This window comes from Falco naumanni, chromosome 2, assembly GCF_017639655.2.
Source record: "Falco naumanni isolate bFalNau1 chromosome 2, bFalNau1.pat, whole genome shotgun sequence".
Lineage (NCBI taxonomy): Eukaryota > Metazoa > Chordata > Aves > Falconiformes > Falconidae > Falco > Falco naumanni.
Window position 1 is genome coordinate 80,237,658 of NC_054055.1, and position 18,023 is coordinate 80,255,680.

General features: G+C 39.4%; 1 protein-coding gene across 8 annotated transcripts in view; it reads right to left on the bottom strand.

Moving 5' to 3' along the window:
* Positions 1-214: 214 nt before the first annotated feature.
* PRDM15 (PR/SET domain 15) overlaps positions 215-18,023 on the bottom strand; it is a 36,443-nt gene continuing 18,634 nt past the window's right edge. For 5 of the 8 annotated variants that reach the window (XM_040585131.1, XM_040585136.1, XM_040585133.1 and 2 more), the window contains 16 exons: positions 17,167-17,348; positions 16,448-16,542; positions 15,423-15,510; positions 13,870-14,037; positions 12,190-12,284; positions 10,992-11,123; positions 9,990-10,124; positions 7,892-8,055; positions 7,364-7,443; positions 6,636-6,755; positions 5,772-5,903; positions 5,179-5,262; positions 4,806-4,981; positions 3,534-3,614; positions 2,934-3,146; positions 215-2,441 (listed from right to left, as the gene is read on the bottom strand). In XM_040585131.1, the coding sequence (XP_040441065.1) occupies positions 1,965-2,441; positions 2,934-3,146; positions 3,534-3,614; positions 4,806-4,981; positions 5,179-5,262; positions 5,772-5,903; positions 6,636-6,755; positions 7,364-7,443; positions 7,892-8,055; positions 9,990-10,124; positions 10,992-11,123; positions 12,190-12,284; positions 13,870-14,037; positions 15,423-15,510; positions 16,448-16,542; positions 17,167-17,348 (2,422 nt within the window). In that variant the 3' untranslated portion in view covers positions 215-1,964. The remainder of the gene's footprint in view (positions 2,442-2,933; positions 3,147-3,533; positions 3,615-4,805; positions 4,982-5,178; positions 5,263-5,771; positions 5,904-6,635; positions 6,756-7,363; positions 7,444-7,891; positions 8,056-9,989; positions 10,125-10,991; positions 11,124-12,189; positions 12,285-13,869; positions 14,038-15,422; positions 15,511-16,447; positions 16,543-17,166; positions 17,349-18,023) is intronic. The other 3 variants (XM_040585139.1, XM_040585137.1, XM_040585138.1) reach the window with 3 other exon arrangements.

Below are 18,023 nucleotides of genomic sequence, written 5' to 3' on the forward strand. Positions count from 1 at the left end.
TTTCTCTTTCTGATATACATTATTGTCCCATCTAATATAGGTGCCTCTCATGCAGACATTTTACAGGCTTGTTGACATTTACAGAAAAGTAGTTCTCCTCTGACATAAAAAATACGTCACCAGAAGCCCCTGGCCTATACAGGTCCTGTTGCAACCCAGCTTTACAGAGAGCCTAGCATAGTGAGCCTGTAGACACTGCTATGGGACCAAGAAAACCATTGGAGGTTAACTTTGATATCCAGACATTTATACTTTGGAAAAATTTGTTGTAGAGATTATAAGGCATCCTTTAGGGGTCAAGTAGTCCATGTTAATAAAGACTTTCAAAGCTGAAGTCGTTCCTACTCATATTTTTGCTAATACAGAAGATTTTCATAAATACCATAGGCACAAGCAGGATTTTGACAACCATCAATCTATCTTCACTGTCAAACACAGCAGCTGCTTTATCCTCAGCAAAAACCTTCAGCATGGTTCTGTGGCTCGGTCTGCTGCCCCAAAGGACCTTGTTCTTCAGCAGCAGCTGGAAGGACCGATTTCCCTTTCAAGATTCCAGGCAGCAACATTTTTTATAGTTTATTCTTTTTTTATATCAGCTGCTTTTCTCTGTGGGAATGATACTATCTTCGTGACATGCAAAAGTCTAGACTGCACATCAATGTATGGAGAATGGAATGAAAGCATAGTATCAGCAATGATGTATTCGACCCAACCCACTATTTATATTCCCAACAGTCATGCAAACCTTGCCCATTATACACTAGGGCATACTGCCTCCGTGTGGCAGAATATGCTTCAAACATTCTTTTTTCTTGCACTTCACACAATCTTGTGTGTGGCTATGAATTTTGGAAATTTTGGGAACTGAAGGAATAGAATCCATATGTTATTCCTGTGAGAAAGGGCAATATGGGGGTGAAAAAATTAGTAAATCATATTGATAACAGTGTTTTTTGCACAAATACTCACCAGGAACACACAGTAAAGTACAAAGGCTATATATATATATATGCATATATATGTATATATATATAAAAAGAATGCTTTCTCAAATGTTTATTACACGATGAAAGAAGACTAATTGAAAAAAATTCACATCCTGAACTTGATCAAAGGGGACTGATTGCTCTTCAGGCCTAATAGCTAAAAGCAAGATTGAAAGAGCAGTTTTGAAAAATTACATAAAACTGTATCACATTCTTTTTTTCAGTTCATAACTGGTTTGATTCAAACTTGACTAGAAGACCATAAAAGTTGCTTTAGCATTAGACCAGCTATCTGATTCAAGTAGCACTAACACTGTATTATGGGTACAGGGTTTTTCCCATGACTAAAATGGAAATAGTTTGTGAAATTGGTGTGTTTTCTTCCACACCACACACATCCCCACCCCAAAGCCCCAACCTCCACCTACTTTACCAATGTTGTTAGATACAAGACCTAAAGAAGATAAAACCCAAGACAATTACCATTTTTCCCGTTTGTGCCTTTACATTTCAGTCTCTACCAGCTGACCACAGGTGCATTCCACCTCGCTGTGAACAAGGTCTTTATATGTAATTTCCAGACTTGAAAGAAGCGACATGGTACGGTTGAAAGGGTTTTATAAATCACCGGTGCTGTAATATTTAGGATTTCCCTGCTTTGGTTAAAATTATGATGCTCCTGTCAAATCTCAATCTTACTGCACAAAATACACAGTGCAAAGGGGTGCTAAATTTATGGTGAGATTTTTTTCCTTTTTTTTTTTTTTTTTAAAGACAGTGCAAGATCTGGAGACAGCACAAGAATCTCAAGATTAGGGTGTTGCAGGGTGCTATGCCAATTTTAGCTTACATTTCATTGTATAAACATTTTCCCATCTCTGTTTGGTATCCAGCAAACAATTCTATTAGAAATTTTCCAAACATCTGTGTGGTTTTGTCTCTAAGTACTGTCCATTTCAAAACTTTTTGAAGTATAAATTAGTAGCTATACATCTGTTGTTGTTGCTCTGTTTGAACCTGTTGCTGTCCTGACTGCTGTGGCGTTGGCTGTGCCTGGGGCTGCAAGACATCAGTCTGAGGCACTGACCTCCATGTCAGAGGATGCTGTTCTGTTATCTGGTTCCCTAGAGGAGCAATGGAGTTCACCAAGGTGGTCAGGTTTATAAAATGGGCCACAGACTGAGGATTGGCTGCCTCTGGCTGCGGCTGGATCTGAATGTCATTTTGGCGGTTGTGCAGCATGGCAGAACCACTGACAGTGTCAAATGTGACGGTGAGAATTGAGTTGTCCAGCTGTAACTGACGTTCAGGTGCAGTCAGATGGCCCACAGCCACTGGCTGGAGGTTTGTGAATTGGGTTCCAGCTGCTGTTGTAATGGGGGTAACAGTGATATTTGTCAGCCCAACGGAACTGGAAGGGGCTGTGACATTTGGGTCGCCAAGGGTCACCACCACCTGAGGAAAAACAGAAAGGTAACCTCAACCTTACATCTTGCAGCTGACTACGAAGTATCAAGCATCAAGAAAGATCACCCAAGTGCTGATGGGCTCACACGTTGCTACTGCCAGCAAGAGAAGTCACACACACAGAGGGGAACATAGAAAGCTTGGAATATAACAACTTCCACATACAGAATGTAATGGGAGAGGCATATGCAACATTCAAAACATGCAGCTGAATTGTCTTTTGCACTTCTAGTCACAGCTTCTGCTGGTCAGTGGTATCTGGCCAACAAGGAGATGGTAATGCCAAAATAAATGAAAATAAACATGGGGAGCTTACTGGACCAACTCCTTTTTTTAGTCCCTATTCATCTTCTTATGGCCACAATTGATCAAATTAGCTCTAAATGTTCTGATCACTCTTTTGTGTCTGTTATTAGGAAAAAAGAAGGGTTATTCCTCTAAGCAGTGCCTGCTACCCATCACCCTGCTACTGGAGCTCACCTGCTGGATGCTCTGTACAGCTGAGTTAGTCTCATCTCCAACATTCCCTGTGAAGTCACCTTCCTTCTCTGTGTATTCACTGAAGGCAGGGTCCTCAGGCACTTGAGTTTCCTCCTCCTCACCTGACTTTTGTTTTCGTTTCTGGCCACGTTTAGGAGCTTTCATATGCTGTTTCCCTTCTGGTAATTCTCCTTGTTCCAAGGCTAATTCCGGCTGGAGCAACACATTTCCAAACAAAACATCAAGTCATTTTGCTTAGTGAAGTTCCAAGTAAGAGACTATCACCTGAAGTTGGTTTACTGTCAATTCTCAAGTGAAGAAACACACTTTAACAAAAAACCAAAAAAAATTAGGTGAGGAATGAGACCTCACCCTGTAATTACCTCTGTTTCACCAGCACCTGTGCTATACAAAAAAACAGATCGACAGCTTGCATCTGCTCATACATGTTAAGCTGGAGCTGACTCTCTAAAAAAGCACATTCCTTCCCACCAGCCTACGCCCACCTTACATTATGTACCCAAAAAGTGATGTCCCCACCTCACCCTCCAGTAGGCCTGGAACCTAGCTGCCACCAGAATTCTGCAATGATGAATTTACCTGAACAATCCCAATTGAGGAGGCATCAATGGTCGTCGTCTCTGGCAGCTGCTCTAAATCATCAATCCTCACCGAAAGAATCTGTAGGCAAAGAGTTATCAGCTGGTGAACTGCACCACTGCATACCACAGTCAAACAAGACAGCATTGTCCTAATAAATCCTGTCACAAAGCAAAAATGATGTAATCTAACATTTTACACATATCATTTAACACAAGCAATTTAACCATGGCTTTTTTTAAAATAACCTTTTCACCTATAATCTTTTCCTTCTTGCTGAAAACCAGCAAAGTTTAAAGACAACAACAGAAGACTATTTTCATATTCTAGACAGAATACAACCCTCTGGGAAGTGATGACTTCTATAGAAAACAAACAGTGCGTTTGAAAAAACTTATTATTTTTCGCGTTTCTGTTTATAAACTTATCAACTGTGTCTTACTCCATTATTTTCAGCTGAATCTATACATCTCAGATTATCAAAGAACAAATCGCCCTCTGGACTGCAGATATGCAGCTGTATTTTTAATCCAAAGATCAATAAACAAAGCTTTTTGTTGACTTCCTTCCCAGTCATCATGATAAAAAAACGTTCATGGAAAGCAATACTAATGATAAATTGGTAGGGGTGGGGCAAAAAAGCCTGAAAGGGAACAGAAAAGCCTTGGTCAACCTAAACAAAAAATGCTTAGGAGAAACACAATAGCTATTCAGAAATTTAGAACACAGAAAAACCCCCACTGGGGTCAGACAAAACATCGCTCTAATCCAGATTCTCTGCAGTCAGCATTCATCTTTAATACTAAGAATAATTTTGTATCATCAGCAGACGCTGCCATCGCCTCTCTATTCACCACTTCTTTCAGATCACTTCTGAATACAGAGAACACAATAGGGAAAAAAGAATCAATTATACTCATTAATGGATGAAGACAAAACATGAAAAAAATAACATTTAAGCTGAGGCAGAAAAAGAAAAAGGACTTAAATAATCAGAAGAATTTCATTTTTCGAGACTGACAATCAGATATGTTTACTACTGAATCTTAACATAATGAAAGGCTGATTCAGTTAAGTGCACGTTTAACAGACACTACCTAAAATTGGCCCCAGAAGAACAGGAAAAAAAAAAAGAGGGGGGGGGGGGGGGGGGGGGGGGGGGTGGAAGAAAAAGAAGAAAAAGTAATTCCTTTCAAAGCCATGAACTAACCAACACCACACACAAAAAGAAAAAACAAACCACCCCACAGTCTACCTGCCAAACTCACTCACCTCTGGATGTTTACGCCTCATGTGTCGACTCATAGATGCTCTGGTAGAAACCTTTGTCCCACACAACTGACAGCTCTGGGCTTCCACCTTATCATGAGTGAGCTGGATGTGCTTCTGTAGCATGTAATCAGTGACATACTTCTTATCACAGACTGAACATGTCCACTGTTTTCCTACTGGTGGCAGATGGAAGGAAATGCTGTTAGCAACAGCCCCCAAAGATGAGTATCATACTGTCAGCATATCAACAAGAGGAACAATTTTATATTGGTAACATGATGTGTAACACTAGTTCCAGGACTAGCAAGACTAAAGCAAGCCCAGGAACAAAACTAAAATATTGTCTTTGGATACTGTTTTTTAGAGGATTTACCTGTATGAATCAACTTATGAGTCTCCATTGTATTTCTCTCACTAAACGTCTTGCCACAGAGCTCACACATGAAATCTTTGATTCCTGCATGAAAAGCACAGGCAGCATCAGAGTGAAAACAATCTAAGCATCTGGGACAATTCAGAGTCTCATATTACTAAAAAAAAAATACTAAATATCACAGCCAAATCTACAAAAAGTAGAAGCCCAGCTTCACCAGCTATTTTTAACTAAGCCATGCCACTATATCTGGCAGAAAATGAATCCAAGAGAAATTGATGTGGAAGGTAGAGTTTTGTTTTGGAAAATGAGAAACTGAAGACTAACTTAAAACAAAACCATTGCTCTCGACCTATCCTAGACCAAAACAACCTCTCTTAGAAAAGCAAAACATGAAACCAGGTAAACTAAATATATAAACTTTATAACAGGTGATCTTGGCTCGTGAGAGGACTAAATCTCATTTTTCAAAAAGCAGAATATATATATTTTTATTAATGTTCCTCATACCCTCTGATTGCTCTACATAAGAGTTCTCTCAGGACACATTTAACTGAATCAGTGCAACTTTTGTACATCTTTAGAGACCTTACCCGTATGTCTTTTGTAATGCTTCAGCATGTTCACTTTCTGTGCAAATTTTCGGTGACATTCCTTGCATTCATATTCTTTAATCCCTTTATGAAGTTTCATGTGGTGACGAAGTGCATGTTTTGTCTTCATTCCTGTGAGACAAAAGGTACAGCATGACAATTAGTCCATTGCTCCCACCTTCAGAGAAGAACTCAGGATGACCATGTTGTTAGCCATAAGCTCTAAGATTATATTTGCTGCATGTCCACAATTGCATATTTTTAATTGTTTAGGTAGCAGTGCATGTTATCATTATTATTATTTTAATTCCAAGAAAAAGCTCTGGAAAACATCAGAGTAACCACTGATGAAGAAGCAAAACAGCAGGGACAAGCAAAGGCAAAACATCATTAGACATCTCAGAGTTACTGCCCTCCACTAAAATACCAGTGCAGATTTGTTCAAGTTATAACATGAACAATTCAGAAAGTCAAAGCAACTTTAACTCTTAAGGCTCTTACAGAGAGAAATTACTCTATTTCTTAAGCCTAAAAACAGCCTAGAATGCCAAAATTAACTTGTATTCATTTTTGTGCTGCAAATGCCTTGGAACTTGGTCAGGCAAGCACTCCTCAGTCTGACAGAGGCAAATTTTATTAAAATCAGTTTTGTCTTACAGGCCATGAAACTTAAATTGTATAAAATTAGGGGTAGTTTATGTAACCATAAGACTCCTGATTAATACAGTTTCTACCTCTCAAAAATGCAGGATTTACATCACTCTGAGGACCTTCCCAATATTATAAGAATGGCAGTAGTTTCAATTCAGATATTCACCTGTTATTCAGTATCACAATTAATGGAAAACAAGGCATTAGACATACCTTTGCCACACTCTGCACACAAGTATTCTCGGATATTATCATGGACTCGCATATGTTCTTTTAACATGTCTTTTCTAGCAAATGATTTGCCACATTGCTCACAAGCATGACTTTTTACACCTTAAAAGTAAATTTAAAAGACAACATAAAAAAGATGTTAATGAAAAATGTGCACCTCCTAAAAACTGACTAAACTGGTGAATTAGAGGGCAAGAGTCCACCTGTGTTGTCAACCACATCTTTCATGCATATTGTAGCCCAAACTAAATTAGAAGACTTTGGAGAGACAGAAAAGCTGGCTTTTTGTGTGAGATCTGGGAAAAAAAAAAAAAGATAAAGCCTGAGGCAGGAAAATACTGAATAGCGTGAAATAATAATGAGCTGTTAAAAATGATTTTGCGATAGCAGTTTTCAGCCTGTGTAATGGTGAGAAGATGGCACGGGTAAGAATTTGGGGAGAACAGAATACAGAATTAGGATTTTTAGCTGGTGAATCCTGCATCATATTAACTAGGAATCTGGATTGTGTGCCTAGATGAAATACCCTCATTAATACCTCCTGCTTTAGAAAACCGGTCTACCCTAAAAGCATAAATGTAACATTTATCTCATTGTAACCTATAGTAAAAACTCACAACTTATTTCCTCCTGAAAAAAAATAAGGCAGGCACTGGCAACAGAAATGTCTTCTTAGTATTGATAATAATAAAGAAATACAACATTTTTACCTGTATGTATAAGCTTATGTCTTTCCAGATTTCCTATACTGTTAAAAATCCTTCCACAGATTTCACATGGATGGATGTACCTGGAACCAAGAAGAACAAAAACTGTGACTCATTTCTTGAGACAGAGGTGTTTTTCAGGCATCTCTATCAGTAACTGTATTTCATGTGGTAATAATAATTACTACAGAAGTTCCTTGAAACATAAATGCATTTTTTAAATTAGCCTTAAGAAACCTGTAAGTTCACTGCAAGCTTGGAGCAGTCTGGCATTCCTATATTCTCAATTCATAGTTTGTAAAAAATATTTACCAAAATCATAGATTTATACTTTACAAAGCCCAAACTGGGAGGCTGTTGACTAATCTCTGTGTGAAGTGATTCATTAGTGGTACACATCTCAAGCTTTTAATAAACATTTTAATGCCTATTATACAGTTTCAGATATTTTAGCACAGCCCAATTCAGGTGGCAGAGCCACTGTAGCTTCAGAAAGATAGCTCCTCCTGTCAGTCCAACACATCATCTTACTTCTGCACGTTAGGATCAGGCAGGTTCTCCCGATGAATGACCATGTGTGCATGGTAAGTTGCCTTCAAGGCAAAACGTCGGTTACAAATACTACAGCCATAGCCTTTCTCCTTGTGCACGTCCATTATGTGCTTCAGGTACTCCTTCCCTCTGCCAAAAGTCAACTGCGGAAAGAACCAATAGTGAATCAAAGGGGAAAAAGTCCTTGGGAACAGTAACAGTCTAGTAACACATCACTGGGATCTAGTCAGAGCTAGTAGACATAAATATCCTGTGTAATCCCTAGGTGAAAAATCTGTGGAAGCCGGATTTAGGCTTGAACCTCTTTGGCCATTACAAACACATTACTACAGGACACCATTTGGAAAACTAGCTTGAGATGGTATCTCTGCTTCTTACACTGCACAAGCAGAGGACCTCCAATTATTTGTGCACTGAAGAACAGCCTTGAAGAGGGCCACATCTAACCTCTACTAGCTGCCAAAGCAAGGATGCCATAGAAGGAAAAAATGTCTTTTGGGCTCTAGGGGCATGGTAAGCTCTAGTCTGCATAGTAAACTTTGGCATTTTCTCCAGAAGAGTTGGTATTTCTAGGCGTTGCAGGGCAGTGATTCTAGCTCAGCTCCTGGAAGTGCTACAACTACAATAGACAGGTGCTCAATGACTTAGTTCCCTGGACTAAGTAACCCTGCATACACATATATACTCCAACATATCAGGCAAAGTGCCCTAATGACATCATCTTTTGCTCCAATTTTGGGAGTAGCCAGGGTATTTCTGACAGCATTGCACAGCTTGGTGAAGGTGTGCTTTGGGATGAGAAAAAGAGAGAAAGATTCTTAAGAGCTCAGAAGAGGTATGTTCACTATGACTCATTTGTATGTTGTTCTCCCTTAGGAATGCATGAAAGATATTTTCAGCCACAAAGAGCCCCCCCATCTCATCACAGCTAACACTCATTATCCACAGCTGCTGCCTTACACAACCATTTACTTCACAAACACCTGCAAAACTGCTAAAATCCCAGCTTCCAAAACGATCTTTCTAATCCAAATGGCACAATTGCCCTCATTTGGAAGCATACAATTTTATATAGTTTATGTACCCATAAAGTGTCAGGTGTTAAAATAATCATGTGGTTGCTTTCAATGTGGTAAACTGGTGTGATACCACATCTTCTTACGCTCACTGACATAAGCTTAAAATCACTTAGCACTTAAAACCAGTGCACAGATAAAACAGAAAACTGAATTATTACATCCATGTCTTTAAAACGAAGATAAGCTAAGCACTTTTATCACATTAAGTGTAGACTGTGATAGAAGCTCTGATTTCCAGCAGCTAAGTCAGTGGCTTAACTACCGAAATTCCCCTGTCCCTATGTCAGTTTGGCCAGTTTTGCTGTTCTCACTGATTGCTTTTGCATCCCACCCACCCAGCACAGCACGCTTGCCCAGTAAGGGAATCCAAATGGGCCTTAAGGACTCCATTCTTCCCCATTACTTCTTTATAAAATGGCAAAAGCCATGCAAAAGGTTTAAAAAGTCTTCCGGTCTCAGCTGACAACTGAGTAAAATATGTTCCATCAGTACTTCTAATGTTGTCCTGTTAGTAATAGAGTAGGCCAAGAATAAGCAGTCACACTGAACATAAGCAGCAGTCTTAATTCTCCAGAACTGGGTATCTACTAGAGGACCATTGGATCTCATAAAAATTAATCAGTTTATGGATTGTATAATTCAGAAATGCTATAATAATTTTAACTTGCACATAATTAAAAGGTAGTGTAAAATGTGAATGTTCCGTTATTGTTTCTTCCTCCAGTTTTGCTTGCTTGCTTCTTTCCACACAGGTAAGCATATGTATGTGTATTTCTCATTTTAAGTGTTTAGCATTCACCTTACAGAACATCACCTAAAGTCTTATGGCAAGCATCAACAGATTAGAGGTAACAAGCACTGTGGAAGAGAGCAGACCTGCGGACCGGCCTTCTCTTTGTGAACCCTTAATGTTATTTAAAATACTGAATGATTTATAAATGTTTCCACTCCTTCCTCCCATCCCCCCAAAAAGTTAATTTGAAAGTATTTAAAGCTACCTGGCACCTTTTGCAGCTATACTTGTGAGGCTCAGAATCTGCACTTTCATCAGAGTTGTCATCATTTTCCTCTGATGAGATTCCAATTTTACCAATGAATTCTTCTCTCTGGTGATCATCCATTAGTGCTATGTCCTGTGTAGGTGGGAAAGAGTATTTTGTTTTAATAGATTAAACTTCTATTTCAAAAGGTAGCACCTAGTCAGCTTTTGTTGCCATGCAGACTGCCTTGAATTAACAATTGCTGTAACATTATTTATTTAAAATACCCTCCTGCTTCATTCAATCAAGTAAACAAAGTTCCTCTGTCCATGAATAAACAAGGAACAACTGCTTATCCAAACAAATAACACTCAATCTTTCACTGTATAAAAGGAACTTCAATGTAAACAGAGATTCAACTGGTACAGTATTCTATTCATAAAAACATCCTTATGAGCACCACTGAGTTATACAACTTTCAATTCAATCCTTATAATTAATTTAGTGTTAACCTGGTTATGTCAAAATAATCTGGGTCTGATTAAGCACTATTAAAATGGGGGATTTTCTTGTGATTTGGAACATTTTGATAAAATCAGGTAAAGAACTCAATATACAGGCAGTTATATTGGCATATGCAAGGGGATCACAGTCACTGGCATGCAAAAGGCAGGAACAATTAGTTCTCTTGTTTTTTTCCCCACAAAGAGAGAGTATGACAGTAAACCCTCAGCCCAACCAAACTACAATTGGAACAATGCATCTGTCTGCAGCCTTCCTGTTAAGTTATTCTCCCTGCTTTAAACTGGTCCATATATGCCGTAGCAATCCAGATGTAGAAACAGAGCCGTGGGTAAATCAGAACACAACTCATGTTAAGCTGCTGTAGAAACATCACTGCGCAGAGCACATAACCACTGTTGTATTTCCAGTATGAACACGTGGCCGCAACAGTCTCAATATATTGGTATGTTTACATGTCTGCTAAGTAACTTTTCTAATAAATTATTAGCACAATACCTTAAAATGGACATGAATGTGATCTCTCAACACATCCACCCTGAAAAATTTACGTCCGCAGATTTCACAAGTGTATTTCTTGTCTCCATGTGTTAAAAGATGTTTGTTCATATTGCTCCTACATGAAAACACCTAAAAGAAAAGAAGGAAGGAAGGAATGGTTTTTGTATAATGTCCATCAGGGCTGGAGTTCTTTACAAGCTATCCAGTGGAGAGCACAGAACATATTTGCTGTCCTGTTTCATTCATTCTGGCCACAAACATGTAGGGGCTCCTGTTATCCAGCCAGCAGGTTACCCCAGAAACCACTGGCACAGCAAAATACAGGTGTACAGTTCCAAGGAACTGACTGAATTGGCTGTTCATCAGAGGTGGACTTCCAAAAAAGCTGCAGCAGAATTACACAGGGTAGATTTAGAAATATTTAGTCTTTATAATGCCTTTTGAATCATGAATGTTCCACCTATCTATAAATAGACACAAAATCTACCTTCATTGATATGTAACGTATCTGAAGTATCAAAACCAAAGGTCTACACACCAACTTAAGAGCTGCTTGAGTATGTCTTGCACCATGAATCATTAGACATTTATAAAATCACTAGTTAAACTCACAGTCTTTGTACCTGTGATAACAGCAACTTAATCTCATGAGCGTTAAATACCCAAATGCAACAGTGCCATGACTACACCATGGAATCACAGTCAACTCCAACTGTTTACATTCCAGAAGAAAAGCTTCACTGTAAATAACATGAGCCATGAGATTTCACTGACAGACAGTGGCCATGTTACACTCTACACTGTGCTACATATCCTGAAAAGTAGTTTTGTTCTTATCTTTGTCCTGACAGCTGCCACCATGCATGGCCACAGTGAGCTTGGATGTATAATGGAGCTGGGCAGTTTAAAGAATAACGTCGTGGCTGGATGGCAAGGCTCGCTGGTAACAAGCCACATGCCTGTCCAAGCTGCGAGGTAATCTGACTTGGCATATACCTCAGTGCAAGTAATTTACCTCAACCTTTTGGCAGGCTGTGTTGTGGTTTAGGTAGGCTGCTGTTGTGGTTTAATACATGGGTGGCAACTTGTTATGCCACGGTAACTCATTTGGAGGAGCTGGGTTGAGGCACACCATACCCCTGACTGCAGCTACAATGCAGAGCTTCATATGGCACATGCTGGCAAAGGCGCCTACCTTCCCACACACAGGGCATCCCGAAGGCTCCTTTTTGTAGCGCACCATGTTTTCCGTGTTGTGCTCAAAGTCTTCTCTTTTCACACGCCTCACCCCTTAACAGAACAGTCCCCATCAAAAAAACAAAACAAAAAAAATAAACCATGGTTTTCCACTCCAATCTGCATGCCCTTTCAGGTGAATACTGTAGAGAAGAGGATCATTTAGGATCATGGGAAAAGCCTCAATGAAGAATTTAGTTGCTAACAAAAGGATGATTTCTAAATTAAAATGGTGCCTAAAGAATATAAAAGCAGTCTGCTGAACTGAATATTATGGCTTATTGTTCAGCACACCAATCATAAAGTGTCAGAAACCAGGCACAGATTGTCAGCACCTGGAAACAGGCAGATCTAGTAGGCCTTGGCACTTCAGTCAAATATCTGGCCCAGAAACTTCCCCTTGCAGTCTCTAACGAGAGGGGCAACCACGCAGCATCATCTCTAATGCTCAATGAGAATTTCAGATCTTTCTCTGCTACTTTCAGGAGGGAAGAGGGCTGCTGTGCTGTAACAGCTAAGCATGAGATGCCTTGCCATTGCCATTCAACCCCTCATCCTCTAGCTGTCCTCTCATTTATGACACAAAGGTCTGAATCACAAGAGAGGCCAGTGACAGTCAGCTACGCCCACAGTACAAAGTTAGACAATCTGGCTGCTTCTTTAAAATCACCTCTGATTTCATATCTAGATTTTATATCTCTCTCTATATATATTATATATACATCTTATATATAGATTTTATATGATTTTATATCACTAGAGGTAAGAATACATATTTCAGATACCTACCATCACTCAGGTTTTTCCAGAGTCTTTGAATACCTATAAAATCTTTAGATGTTTAAGATTTTGAGCAGTGTATAACCTCTTCTTCATACTTAAGATTTTGAAAGATAACATCATACAGCATTTGATTTATACTATTTATACACTAGTCATTTCCAGTTGTACATTGCAAGTTAATTATCTGCCTTCAAATTTTCAAGTTACCGTACCATTTTTTTAAATAGAAAGAACAGAATTAAAGAAAGAAAAAGATTTAATTAAAATCTGCTAGTCTAAACTACTGTATAATAAGCCAAACAACTTCCCCATGACCATTAGTAGCACTGGATCCAATCACATGAGGCTGAAAAAAAAGGGTAGGTGCACCTCCTAGAAAGTTTTTCATAGAATTAGATAACTCCCCTCCAGGATCCATTATTATTATGTTAAATAAATCATAGAATCATCGGATCATTTAGGCTGCAAAAGACCTTTAAGGTCATTGAGTCCAACCATTAACCTAGCACTGCCAAGTCCACCACTAAACCATGTCCCTAAATGCCACACCTACAGGTCTTTTAAATACCTCCAGGGATGGTGACTCAACCATTTCCCTGGGCAGCCTGTTCCAATCCTTGACAAACCCTTTCGGTGAAGAGATTTTTCCTAATATCCAATCTAAACCTCCCCTGGTGTAACTTGAGGCCATTTACTCTTATCCTTCATTTTGCTGAAACTTGCTACTCCAGATCAGGTAACTGATAAAAAAAAAAAGACAGCTAGCATCCAGAAGAATATGATACACAATTGTTTCCTTAACCTTCCCACCTCTACTGCCATTTCAAAAGTAGTAATTGATCTGCAGCATACTTACCTTCCAAGTGTCGTCTTTGATGGTCTAGCATGACATCCTTCCGGTAGAACATCTTATTGCAGATTTCACATGCAAACTTCTTATCCCCATGTTTTTTCTTGTGTTTTGAAAGATTACTGTTTGTAGAAAAGAATCTGAAACACATCTCACACTGGAATGTCTTGTCATCTGTCAGCAAGAGAAACCATGCAGTTCTTTACAGACGAAACCAGGTTTTGTATGTTTGTGAGACAGGTAATTCTTCTGTTAGATCTGAGGAGTTTTAAGCTATAACCCATCATTGTATGGACTAAGGAGGGAAGTTTTTCTTTTACTTTAAAATTTTTTTCAAAGGCAACAAATATACATAATCCTAACTTGAACATGGAATCTAGCATTGTAACTTCCTCACATGGGCTACTTCCACTGTGGTCTAGCATTCATTAAAATTATGCTTGGAGTGGCTTCTGTTACAATTGATTCAAGTTTTTAATGTTGGTAAAATCACTACACATACAGCAACATAGCATAACATGAACAGCTGTGTCTAAGCACCAGAATACTTCTGCCAGCACTGGCTTCTAATACCGGCCAGTACAGAATACTCCAGAAGAAAGTATAAAATCTCAAAAATATACCATTACATGACAATAGGCCTATGGGGAATTTGTTTTGTATTCAGCAGTTAAGACTTTTCTTGGAACATAAAGGCATGGTTCTGTAGATGGAATCTGCCAGTGCTACAGCAATCACAAAGAAGTAACTGTTTCATGCCTTGAAGAACAGAGCAAAAACTGCTGCTCATTTTGGTCTAAAAGCAAAAATGAGCTGCTGCCTTTGAATAAAATGAATACTGAGGTTACTTGGCATTAGTTTCCATTCTTCGTAAGGCTGAGTTTTTACACAGCCTGTACCCTCTTGAAAGGAACTGAGAAAACCGACTTTGAATGGTGCTGTAAGGGGTAACTACCCAGGTGATTCTGGACTGACAGTTATCATGTCAGTCATGGGTCCATAAAGGTAACCAACATGTCCTTTTCTAAGCATAAATCACTCAACATAAATAATACGAGTAACAACAAGGGATGGCTATGGGAGGAAAGGACAGGTTGTAGTGATACTAAGAAAAGAAAATCTAGAAAAACTATTCCAATTTTAAAAAATCCTAAGAAAACTGTAATTCCAGAAAACTACAATCAATCAATAGTACTGCTCCCCTTTCCAGTTCTTCTGTTACAGATAAATGAAGTGAAACTTAGTTGCAAAAAAGAAAATTAAACCGAGATGGTGACAGGGTATCTGTGAACATGCAAATGAAATACCACTGAGGATATTAGACAGGTAAGCAGGAGATACTAAAAAAAGCAATATATAAGTGGATGTGTTGCTCTACAGATTAGTGGTTACACTTATCACAGAGTTTAAGGGAAGCAGGGCAGGTTGCTTGCTGTGATGATGACAAAAACCAAATTCCTGCTCCCCTTCTGCAGTTTCTATGCTGAGATGGATTTGTGGATGTTCTCCCAAAATGGAGTAGGGATGCCAGAGGAAGTGGAACAATTAGCCATTCTCACCTGTCCTGCAGTTATGGAATTCCAATGCACTTTCTATCCGAAAGGCCTTTTCACATGTGCTGCACTTGTATCTGTACTCACTGTCAACCTGAGGATTGCAAACAGTAAATGTTCAAGCAGGGAAAAAGTCAAGTCACGCCTGACAGAGAAATTGTAAATCTGAACTACTTTTTTTTTGTTGCTGTTTTCTGTCTTTTCCCATTTTTCTTCCTTCAACAGGACATTCAAATACACATTGATGCAAAATTCTGACACTATATCATCCTGCCATGTTCCTATATCTGAGCTCTATTAAAAAAAAAAAAAAAAAAAGTAGATCATGCCCCTGTGTGCATTTAACAGTCTTCCTGACAACCCCTGGTCCAACACAGAGACAATTTTTGAGAAGCAGGATGTAATCTGACTCATCCTTCAGCTCCAGAACAGATGCCAGCAATCTGAGAACTTAGGACCTTGATGCCAAGTAGCAAAAGAAATATTTTCTGATAAGGCACCACTAGAGGCATGTTTAATATTTATATTGGCAGCAGCACTAAAAGGCCCTCACCAATGGACATGGTGCTGCCAAACTGTAGGTTTACATATGTGTGTGTAGCCCTTAACGACACAGCCTTTACCCAGAGAGTTACACATTAAAGGACACTTTTGGTGGGGATAAATGCAACAGAACAAGCAAACAAGACTGGAACAATCCTATACAGTACCATAAACTGAAGTCAGATCTCACCTCTAGATCATACAGGTCCACCTAACTCAGCTTGTCTTGCTGTAAATGATGCCTGAAAACAATAATCTATAGGAAATTCGGACACAAAAAGGACTTGTACACTCAAAAGCACGTCCACGCTTTGCAAATTCATCAGCTGTTCTAACAGAAGATGTTACCTCTCCCTATCAGTCTTGTCTCACTTATTCACACAGACATCTACCCAAATATAATTGACCCAAGCTTCCCAGCTAGCACCTGGAAGCTCACTACATTTTCACCTAACCTCAGAAAGAGCCCGCTAGTCATTTACACTCACTTCATTCCTGCTGTGCTTGTATGAAACATGCTGCTTCAAGCTCTCTTTACGGCTGAACAGCTTTGCGCATTCCTCACATTTAAATAGTTTGTCACCTGAGGGGATCAATCAAGATAAAAAGAAAGTAGTCAGTGACTGATAATATCAACTCTAGGCAAGACAGGGGAAACCAAAGCACAAGCAACAGCAAACAAACAGGCTAGTGATGAGAAACTTCAGTAAAACAGGAGATCCAAGTAGCGGATTTTAACCTTTTCCAACAATTTTGTTTGGTTCCCCCACCCTTTTTCAGTGATTATTTTTCACAGAATACTTCGTAGTAGGTCACAGACCCCTGGAACTTTAGCTCACAAGCTAAAATGCACTCGGCTGACATTTACATAGCAATGTTACCCATGTGCCTGTGAAGGTGGGGGGGAGATGTGTATATTTAAAGGCAAGAATAGTTCTGGAGAAAACATCACTCCTTGCCCTTGCTTAAAATATGTACCTAAATTCAAGGCCCAAATACTCTTAACTTCACCTTTCAACTATTATTATTCTTCTCATGCTTTGTTCTGCATAACTAAGAGTTTCCTAGAGAGCATTAAAAAAAAAAGAAAAAAATAGCTCTCTTCAAATTGCGTATCCCAGTATCTAACAATAGCCTAGTTCCTTTACTCAATGGTGGAACCAATGAGAGACGAAGTCAATACACAAGCGAGGTAAAAGCAACCCACCGTGAGAACGGATGTGCCTGCTGAGGTTGCTGCTGTTCTGGAAGATCTTACTGCAGATACTGCACTGGTAGACTCGCTTATGCTCCCCAAGTTGTTTTATCAGCTTCCGCCGTATACCATGTCTACTGGAGAGAATTAAACTTCTTTTGAGGGACATGGTGTTTTGGTGATGAGCAAACCTACTGGATTAGAGAAAGAAAGGCAGGGACTGAAAGGTATCCCACAGGTTGCAAGGAAGAGTCCCACCAGCTGGCTAAAGCTAAAGGAGTGTTATGCTCAGCTTCTGGCAGGAGGGAGGGGGCCTGGAGCTTCCTCATTGCCAAGGTGCCCTCCTGGCCATCCTCTGGAAGCAGCAGATGTCAGAGCGCGGCTAACTCCAAATTATCTTCACCCAGCACAAACAAGGAAAAAAGCAGCAGCCCACCAGCCTCAGAGATTCTCTTTGCAGGCCCCTCAGAGGAACATAAAGGAACCGTTCTGACTATCCTCTGAAAACATTAGCACTACTTCAGCTTAGAAAGCCTGGCAGGTCGCATGCAGGAGGAATATGATAAGAGGGCAGCAGGGTGCCAAGAAGCAGTACTGTTCTATTTCCCAGCACAACCACCTGCTGGAATGCATTTTTGATGGCTGTGTATCAGCTAAGAACTTCAGTATATAGCATTACTAGCTAATTTTGAAAAATCAAGTGCTTTATTATACAAAAAGAATTTTAAAAGCCGGTTTTATCAAGACAAAACAACATTAAAGAACCTAAATTGATCAAATATATTTAAGGGTCTCCCTGAGGTTCTAATATACTGAAGCTTTCCCCCCCACTGCTCTAAATCGGAAGTATGACACACACAAATCAACAT